The sequence below is a fragment of the Carassius auratus genome, chromosome 2 (assembly GCF_003368295.1).
Source record: "Carassius auratus strain Wakin chromosome 2, ASM336829v1, whole genome shotgun sequence".
NCBI classification, from domain to species: Eukaryota; Metazoa; Chordata; class Actinopteri; order Cypriniformes; family Cyprinidae; genus Carassius; species Carassius auratus.
Genome location: NC_039244.1, coordinates 15,056,644 through 15,066,600, shown reverse-complemented (window position 1 = coordinate 15,066,600; position 9,957 = coordinate 15,056,644). Strand labels below are relative to the sequence as shown.

Below are 9,957 nucleotides of genomic sequence, written 5' to 3'. Positions count from 1 at the left end.
AACATATCAGTTAATTATGTGTATTGATACTTGTATTTTTTTATAGTCTTTTAATTGCACAACCACTATAATAAATTTAGTATTTGCTTAATTGTTTAATGTAGGTTTTACTTTATTTTTAATTCAGTGAAAATGCTGATTTCTACTTTGATGTTAAACACAAGTTTGACGGGGGTTATTGTAAAGTTATTCACATAATCCCAAATAATGATTTGTATTTTCTTTTTTTCTAATCAACCTGTTGTGAAGAAATTCAATATTAAGTATGTATGAGAAACCGCGTTACGTGAGCCTGATTCATTATTTGAATATAGAACATGCTCAGGGGTTTAAAATCACTTTTTCTTGTCAGTTGAGCATGTGAAGGTGAATTTTTGCTGTTACAGTTAAAATGCAAAGTTACAATTGTGAGGGTTTAGATAAGGTGAACCTTCACTGCAATTACGTGGTCCATTTGCATTAATTTAAGAGCTGTTCCCCAGTAATATTTTGTTAGTGTATTTTTAGGCTTGTAAATGAGAGCACATGCATAAAAAGGAAGGTACATCTGTCATTTCAGCAGGATTTTTTTTTTATGTTTTATATGTATTTTTGTTTTATAATACACTTTATTTCTCATGCAATCTGTAATGTGTTTTAAAGGGTTAATCTTTTTATTAGTGTTTCATATTCTCATCAAATATTTTACCATTTGCAGAGCCAGAACAACTGGAGCTTGTCTTTGTTTTCTTTGGATTATAGTATTGTGAAAGGAAATTGAAGTATAACATTGTGCGCCTTGAACATTCCAAATTAGGAACTAAATTCCCTACTTTTTTTCCACAGTATTTGTTCTCATTCCAAATGACCCTTTGTACTAAACAGTGGAATTCTTAGGTCTGCTCAGATAAATCACATAAATGAATATCTGTGTATGCTTTACAATTTTTTTTTTCTTTTTTTTTTTTTTTTCTTTTTTTTTATTGGAATTAGATTGATGAAGTAATGAGCAGGTTCATAATAAAGATGATGAACAACAGTTACTTTTGTCATGATTCATTTAATTTACAGACTGTTGCACTTGGAAAATTTCAGTATAAACAAAGCAGGTATGTTATCTTCGTTCCTATGCAAGTGGAAGATGACATTTGTAAACTTTGGAACAACTATCTTATTTCTCAGTGGAAGTCCTGGATCCATAATCAATTATCCAGTCAGTTAAACTGTTATGTACTAACTAGTACATACTCCGATACTAGAGAAGAGCCCATCTCCCAGATAGCACACGTACATTTGCAAGATGTCTGTAAAAGTTAGCTTCAAACATTTGATGTCAGTTTCATATTTATAGCATATTAAAGACATTTTGTAAACTTCTATTTGATATCTGATGGGAAACGTACTATAGATGTACTACAGATGAGCAAACACTGTACAGGTGCATCTCAGTGAATTAGAATGTCATGGAAAAGTTCCTTTATTTCAGTAATTCAACTCAAATTGTGAAACTCGTGTATTAAATAAATCCAATGCACACAGAGTGAAGTAGTTTAAGTCTTTGGTTCTTTTAATTGTGATGGTTTTGGCTCACATTTAACAAATAACCAAAAACTTAAACTACTTCAGTCTGTGTGCATTGAATTCATTTAATAAACAAGTTTTCACAATTTGAGTTGAATTAGGCTACTGAAATGAACTCTTCCACGAAATTCTAAAGGTGTGCAAAAACAGTATGCCGGAATTTGAAAACGGGTTCCGTTGTAATAGCGGGCTAGTAAAACGGTTACAACAATTCTAAATATGATTTTTTTAAAAATAAATTAAATACATTTTACTCCAAACTACTCTCAGTATCAAGATTGTGACGTATTTTCCGTCCCTCACACCAGGTGGAGCTGCTTAACAACATCTCTCCAGCTTCTTCGGTTCGCTCCAGTTCTTGCTGCCTGAGGTTGCGATTTGATTTTACAACTTCACTTTGTCCTCACATGTGCAGGTTTTGCTTTTAATGCGTTACTTGTGCCTCTTCTCAAACAGGTCTGCTGTGAGCTTGTCAAAATGAATGTCTTCTCGTTAATGAAATCCTACATTCCGTGTTGACACGCCGCTTACCTCCATACTGATTTATCTTCATGACTCCTGTTGGAGCAGGTAGACTGCAGCTCAGCTCGCCATACAGACAATATTATACAAAAATTATACTACACATGTAATCTGTACACTTCCTTACACTTAAATGGAACACAAAATAAGTATTTTGAAGTGTGTATATGTATATCATTGACATCCACTGTATCATTAAAAACCCCTCAGCCTCAGTGTTCCAAAACAAGAAAGAAAGAAAGCCCTATGTCAAAATTAGTTTTAAGTGGTAAAACAAATCTACTTTTTATTATACAAAAAATACTTATCTTTTTGGTTTGCAATGTATTAGTTACACACATCAGGAAAAACTATGGCAGGCCTGTTGTGTATATTTTGCCTAAAATGCTTCTAAATTTGTCCAGAATATTTTTGTCTTCAGATGGTGGCTTTTAGTGAAATGCAAAACAGATATTAAAATAAAATACAAATACAAAACAGCAAAGGGTGCGAGTGGATCATCGGGATTACTGACAATCAAAGGTGTTATAACTGAATAATATTTGTCAGTTTTCTTAGTAATGTTCTGTTCCAGTGGTTCTTAATACAGTAACAGTATATTAATAGGATTAATAGACAGGATGAATGTTGAATGTAGCTATAAGAGCCAAAATGGCTAAACGTAATGGCTGTTATATTATGTAACATGTCTTTATGTTTGTGCAGTGGCCTAGTTTTCAATTGGCTTTAATGCTCTTAATAAATTCCATTTACTGTAAATAAAGGAACTACATGCAGAGACCTTGTTTCATAATATCACTTCCACTTGACATATGGCAGTTCATATGCCTTTGTCAGTGTAAAGTCCATAATTGTTACCTTTAAGCCTGTGACGGTCAAAGGTATCTGCAATTATTTTAAAGCAGGATTTTACATGTAGACCCTGAACACATTTCAGCTTGCTTCTATTTGTCTACACACGATCTTATCACAGCTGAAAAGATAACTTTCTTTCCAAGGTGATAAGACAGTTGTTCTTGTCTTTAAACCGTAAAAGCATTTGACTGTTAAATACACTAAACTCATCTGCAAGTAAGTAACTGAAAGCACATTAGTGACGATTTGGCAGGTTAAGAATTTCTCTCAGGTGTGAAACATTGAGTGTGACACTCAGAAGCCAATGCAACTTTAGTTACTAAGTCGAGGCAGAATAAGCTGATTTCCGCTAAGTAAGGTTCACGTGTGGTTAAGACCATAAGGCACCGCTCCTGTGGCAACATTCAAGGACGTAAGCATTTTTACTTCAACTAAGACTATAAAAGCTTTTTCCTTTGATAAAAGTTGGTTTTATGAGTGTTTTTGACTGTTAATAATAAAAGTAACAGCACTTCAACTGTATGCATGACTTTTGGTTATATTTGCAGCCATCTGCTCAATTATATTAGTTATGTTTCTTGTCTCTAGGGCACCGAGCAAGCTTGAGCACTTGAGCACGCTTGACATTCCAGCATCACTTGCCGTCTCATGGGCATGTAGATGCACTTTACCCTCCGTTCTGATAGGAGCTGTATATACCTGCTTAGCACTTCATACTGATCCAAACAAGCCCACTTTATTCTAAGTTTGTGTTTAGTGCAAGAAGTGACACAGACGGTTTTTTAAATAAAATCAGTTTTTATTGGTCTCTTCAAGGCCAAACATTTTTTATAAAAACAATTACAAAATGTTTTACTTCTTGGAAAAAAACATAAATTATAAGCGAAAGGTACAGGAAATACATAATGATTTTTTTGTACAACATTTAAATAACTTTTAACGTTGACAAGAACACAGCGGTAATGCTAGGAAGAAAACGCATGTTATTTACAGAGAAGTGACAGCTATGGACATTTAAAGGCAGTCAATGTGACTGAGAAAAGGAATCTCCACAGGAACTTTTCATTTGATTTCAAAACAGGAGAATACACAAGTAGTCTCAGATCATTTAAGCTTTTGAAAGACAGCGTGTGCGTACCAAAAAAATAACTTCAACATTCAGATACTTGAAATGAATTGTCAGGCAACAAACTTTCAATGTTCTGCAGATCTACTAATGCATGTCTTTGTCGATGAATAATGCCTTAAGATAAACAGTGCCTTTACAATAAGCATTCTGAAAAGTACTGGCTCAAGCTTATATAGCTTATTTGGTCCGTATTTTAGTGGCAAGGTTAATTTCTTCCCTAAGCTTTTTAGCTTTGGAAAGTGCTTGCAATGGTGCTTAACCATCAGGTCTTTTGACGTCACCCTGCCAGATTTGTCTAAACACGTAGCAGATCCTTACAGTGGCCTGCACCATATAAAACATGCTGCTGCTTGCAGAGCTCCAGGCTCATTTAGTTCTAAATAAAAGAGCCTATTTTTGGGCAGACTGGGATTTGAGAGTCCAACACATTCATGATTCAGACTTTGTCTGTTCTAACAACAGTAGACACTCCTTATAGAGCAATAGAACTTTTCAGCACAAACATGTTATTTTGGCAGGTTACGAATTGTGGTTTCTCCACCCATATCATTGGTTCAGATCTCAGCGGAGGTCCTCTATGACTTGTTTTCAATCTCGGCGGGTGCAATCATCATGGTGGTGGTTTTCAGTGGGTAGTAGCGGCCGCGCCAGGTTTTCCAGAACACTCCTTGTTTTCTCTGGTGCCTTTGCTTTGGTGCAGGAGTAACAAAATATCTGCCGTTCAGGTTTGAGCGACCACAATTACTAAACCACCAACCACCTGGAAAGCCAAAAATAGAAACCAATTAGAACCACAACATCACCCACACAGAAAAACCTGTTTTATGGCTCATGGCATCACTGATGTTACCTGATAGCTGTTTGGCACAGTTGAGGTCATTCTTCTGGTCGTTGTCCTTGTCACGTGTGGAGAAGGGCACTGCAGATGTTTCTGTGGACAGAGCGCTCTCCAGGTTCCCACTGGGGCTCCCCAATATGCGCAAAGAATAGTTGCTCTCCTCGCCATTCAGACGGAAAGGGTAGTTGATGGTCTGAACCTCATCCCGCCAATCAGAGAACTGCACCTTGAGGATGTAGTTGCCACTCTTGGACACAGAATGGATCTTCTCTAGGCCGAGCCAGAACTCACCTGAAAGTGACATTAAAGAGGGACATTTAAGAGACGTGTACTCTGGTCTAGGAATAGGTCAGGAGATTTAGTCACTCTGCAATTAAATCGCTTAAGGGCATTAGGGATACAGGATTTGACAATGTTTCCTCTCCAGACAGGGTTGATCTGATCCTCTATCCTTAATCTGCCACTCCACAGCACTTATTAAAGTGTAAATCACTTCGCCTTAAACCAAAGTGTACTGACAGAAGTGGCTATTTGCTCAGAGCCTGTTGATCATATGCAAAACGGAGTGAGTTCACATTGGATTCTTACCATTTAGGCTCCCAAAGCCAGTCTGGTATGCCTGCCATAGTTGATCAAAGTCTACAGATCCATCTTGGCGTCTTTGGATGACTGTCCATCCTCCTTCTGTGGATACACGCACAAAACAAAAGGATTACAAGCTGTTCTGAGTGACGTTTTGAGGATGGGGAGGCAATATGCTTTGTGATTTACCAAAACAGCCTAAGATGCTTTTTTAAGAGTGCATGTCAGATATAAATAATCATATAAAAGTGGCAGAAAATTGATTTGCGCCACTTACCTGACATTTGACAGAAGACTTCAAAAGGCTCAGAGTCAGTTGGCTGGATGGTGTACAGCCCGCTAGTGGTCTCACCCCTCAGGAACAACTCATGACAGTCAGTAGCCATAGCTGAAAGATACAAAAACACCACAAATGTTCACACATCTGCAAATTACCTCTCCCTAAGCCTATCCACAAACAGGGATGTTAAAGTTGCCACTAAATAGAAATTGCTCACACATTCAGAACAAGTGTTTATCTCCATTGCTTAATGGTGAACTAAACCTTATCTCAAAGACAGAATCTTATCCGTGTCACCCAAGAATCCAAAAGCCAGCATGGATTTTGTTTTGAAATGCAGGGAAATAGTCCAAATCATCTGACGTGTTGTTATTAAACAAACGTCACATTGGTCTAAAAGAACGTTCAGTGTAATGCTGTACACACTGACATACATTCCTCAAGCACCATAAGTGCACTATGTGGCTCACTTTGCAAACATCTGCCTAACAAAGGCAGTTTCACATGTGAATTCTGACCTGCCTGAAACAATTGAGGGTGTAAACATGACCTTTCCCCCAGTTCCCAAGCAGAGACTCTCAGTAGAGCTACAAGCAATCCTTCCTCCCTGCCCCCCTTTAGTCCAGCCCCCCACGCCTCCTTCACATGCACAGCACCCCTCTGGTGACATCACAATGCATGGACAGCGAGTGATCAGGGAATGCCGAGGCTGCTGCTGCTGCTATTTGAGAAGCAACTGCACAGGCCCTCAAGGGACTATGTGAGATGGGAGTAAAAAAAAATTATAATAATTTGGCACTGTCTGTCCTGTTAAAAGTTGGATGCCCTACATTAACTGACAATTAAATAAAAAACAAATATTTTAATGATTTGTTCATATATATATATTAAACCAATAATTCAGCAGATTTAAAAGACTCAAAGCATATGGTATTAAGTGAAGTGGTCTTGTTTAGTGTGGCACACTTCTCATTGACTACAATAAAAGGGGATCTGTGTGGATGAGTAGAGGCGGGGGGGGGGGGGGTCTGAGGGGATAGTCTGGCTCTGACAGATCTAGGGTAAAGGTTATACTTTTTCTTAGAGAAATTACCATTTTTTGTTGTTGTTGTTGTTGTTTTTTGGAGTGATCTCTACGTGACAGGGAACGTTTGTACAAAGTTCATGGTTCAAAAATATGCACTCTGTACGGTTTCAGTGGATTAGAGCCAGGAAATCTAATCTAAGGTAAAGGATATACTATATCTGAATGAATAAATAAATAAATAAACAAATAAAGCTTTCCCTTTGCTCTTGGCCAGATTTGAAACAAATCTCTGTATGCTTGTGACCCTGAGTTAACAGTCCGAGACTGATGAACTCTCACACAATTGGGAGGCTTCCAGGAAAACGGTTTCTTTTAAAGCATTCTTTGGATCCCACTGATGTCAGAACTTGCCATGAGAGGCTTGATTGTGTTCTATTGGATGACTGTTCTGGCCTGTGTGCTTCTGCTAGGTTCACCTTTCACCTACTTAGAGACAGCCATTGAGTTTCTTGTAAATGTACCATTTTCAACCCTATTGAATGTCTTCTCGTTAATGAAATCCCACAACAGTATTAAAATACTAATATTATATATATATATATATATATATATATATATATATATATATATATATATATATATATATATATATATATATATATATATCTTTCTATCTCTCTCCCTATATATATATATATCTCATAGTTAAATGTTTGAAATATTGAGTCTTATCTCCATAAGAAATCTCCCAAATGTTTTTAAGTTGTTCCCCCTAACTGGACATGTTCTATCAGCATTATGCTGCTCATAACATCACATAAGGAGAAAAGCAAGTAGCACGAGTCTCAGCATGCTGATGATAAGAACAAATCGTACTCCAAAGATTGTTTTTTCCTCTCTGTATACAGATGGTCCATTCGCACATTATGTGAATGGGAGAATTCTGGTTATTTTCTCCAGTGTAGATTTTTACATACTGAATACATCTTAGCTTTTAATTGTGAAGGAATATAAAGTGACTTACCAATAGGTGAATCTCGCTGTTCAGAGCTCGCGTTCAGACGAACCTCAACCTCTTTCCGTTTGAGAGAAGACCGCTCGCCTTTCAGCTGAATCTAATGCACATGACATGAACATTATGGATAAGTTTGCAGTCATACACTTAACATTAACACCATTCTACTAAGTAGTTATATTATATTTTAATATTGTTGTACATTACCTGGTTTTGGAGAGTCCGGATGCGAACATTTTGTTTGTCCAGTTTTTCTTGCTGTTGCTTGATGCGCTCGACTAAGTCATCAATGCGTTTATTTTGCGCCTCCAGCATCCACTGAAATCAGAAATAGTTTGCGGTCAGTTTTTATTCAAACTTTAAACATGGCTTAAACCTCAGCAGAGCGCAACGATAAGCATAGCTTGTTGACAAATAAGTGTACATTTTCCAGTATAACCGGTCCTGCATAGTCTTTTCAGTCGACCCAACTTTTCTGTTATGTAACAGGAGCATGAACTCGCGAAGTTCGTGCAGACAACTAAAAGAATTCTGCATACTTATGAAATATGTATTATGTGCTGAAATAACAGGTTCTTTTAAGCATGTTTTTGTTGTTGTTTTTCGCTGAAACGTATCGAGTGAAAGGTCAGCAGACTACAAACTTTCCAGGGGGTGAGTAGTATATCATTTTGCTCAGTCTGGACACAAACAGCTGCAGTCCTGCACGTACTACACGGCTCTGAGTTCACGCCCACATGGGTCATTATTATGTGCTCGTGTGCCGCTCAATGGTCTACTGGAAATGCAAAGTTTTAAAACATATAGCCCTCCCTTCCCACATCAGTCTTGCTTAGTTCGTTAAAATATTTAGAATATGGTTTTTACAAACTATATACAAATACACAACAAAACCATCATTATAGGGTATATATGGATGGCTGAAATCAAGACAAAATGCTTTCACTTTCATTTAGATTTTAAAATGAGTGTTTTTCACCTACCTGAATGGTTCGGGCATCACTGTAGTTGCCAATGGTTGTTTCCAAACCCTCTCCTTGCATCAAACCATCTACTTTTTCTTCTAGCTTATTCATCCTCTCATGGTCCTTCTTCCTGTCTCTGAGCAGCTCCTCTGTCTTCTGCCGCAGATCCATGGACACGTTTAGGACCAGGGTTTCGCGTTCTTCCAGACTCTGGGCTTTTGCTTTCAGTGCCTCACTGTCTTCTTGAAGCCGATGGGTCAGCTTGGCAAGCTCAACTACAGTGACGTTGAGGACCTTCATCTTGATGGTGATGTCTTTCACCTGGCCTTTGGTCTTGTCCACATGCTCTTTGAGACCCTGACCTAGCTGCAGCAACCCGTGTGCAAGCACATTAACATCATCCCATGCTGCATACTGAATTCTCTTCTCTTTTCCAGTAGCAGCTCCTCTCTTTTCCAGCGGGAAGCTCGTCCCGGAGCTTGCCAGGACTGTGATGCATAGCAGATTTGCCAATGATACTTTCATCTTGCCTGTTTTGTGTCTGTGGTTTTCTGGTTATTCTAACTCGTAGTAAAGACTAGTTAGCCGTCCCAGTATTCTTAAGAGCACCGGCTCATGCTGTTGAAGAGCTAGTTCCTTTTTTATATCCTTTCTGAGCTGTCTAGTGTGTTCTGATTGGTTGACCATCTGGAGGGAGTGTGGGTGTCTGCTCAGGTTTCAACCTCCTCCCCCTTAACCATATATTTGCTTCAATTGTGGACCGTAATGTAAGTATGGAACTGGTTGCAACCAGAATGCCCTTTGATTTTATTTTTTATTATTATTATTATTATTTAATGGAAATTGAGTGTAGGTCTACAACAATAATGCATATTGAGTTTAGTCAGTTTTAGTCAGTGGTTTAATTGATTTGATTATATTTATATTAACATTTTACTACACTAATTCACACAAACAGTCCTGCTGAGACTATTGAGGTGTGAAGGAAATACAGAATCTTACGAATCGAATGTCAGTGTTTCCAGTTTGGTGCATCCTGCCTTGTATATTTTCAATAAAGTGGGCATTAATGAAATATACATTATATATAGAAAAACACATATAGAAGTTGAATTAGTGTGAATGGACACCAGGTTTTCCCGGTATGAAGTCATTATTGCAGCAGAGGCTTTGTGTAGAGAGAC

The 9,957-nt window shown here is 37.7% G+C and overlaps 1 protein-coding gene across 1 annotated transcript; it reads right to left on the bottom strand.

The window, feature by feature from the left end:
- Positions 1-3,782: 3,782 nt before the first annotated feature.
- LOC113117239 (angiopoietin-related protein 4-like) lies at positions 3,783-9,404 on the bottom strand. Its single transcript, XM_026285779.1, has 7 exons — positions 8,792-9,404; positions 8,016-8,126; positions 7,818-7,908; positions 5,764-5,874; positions 5,493-5,588; positions 4,917-5,195; positions 3,783-4,826 (listed from the first exon to the last, which is right to left on the bottom strand). Exons 1-7 carry the CDS (start codon positions 9,296-9,298, stop codon positions 4,642-4,644), a joined length of 1,380 nt encoding a protein of 459 aa, XP_026141564.1. The 5' UTR covers positions 9,299-9,404; the 3' UTR covers positions 3,783-4,641.
- Between the last annotated feature and the right edge of the window lie 553 nt (positions 9,405-9,957).

Bases quoted from the DNA above. Each gene is read 5' to 3' on its own strand.
- LOC113117239 (XM_026285779.1), bottom strand. From the start codon at position 9,298: ATGAAAGTATCATTGGCAAATCTGCTATGCATCACAGTCCTGGCAAGC. The intron at 8,127-8,791 runs GTAGGTGAAAAA...TTCTGATTTCAG, and splicing joins GTGATGCCCGAACCATTCAG to TGGATGCTGGAGGCGCAAAA. The intron at 5,875-7,817 runs GTAAGTCACTTT...TGTATCTTTCAG, and splicing joins ACAGCGAGATTCACCTATTG to CTATGGCTACTGACTGTCAT.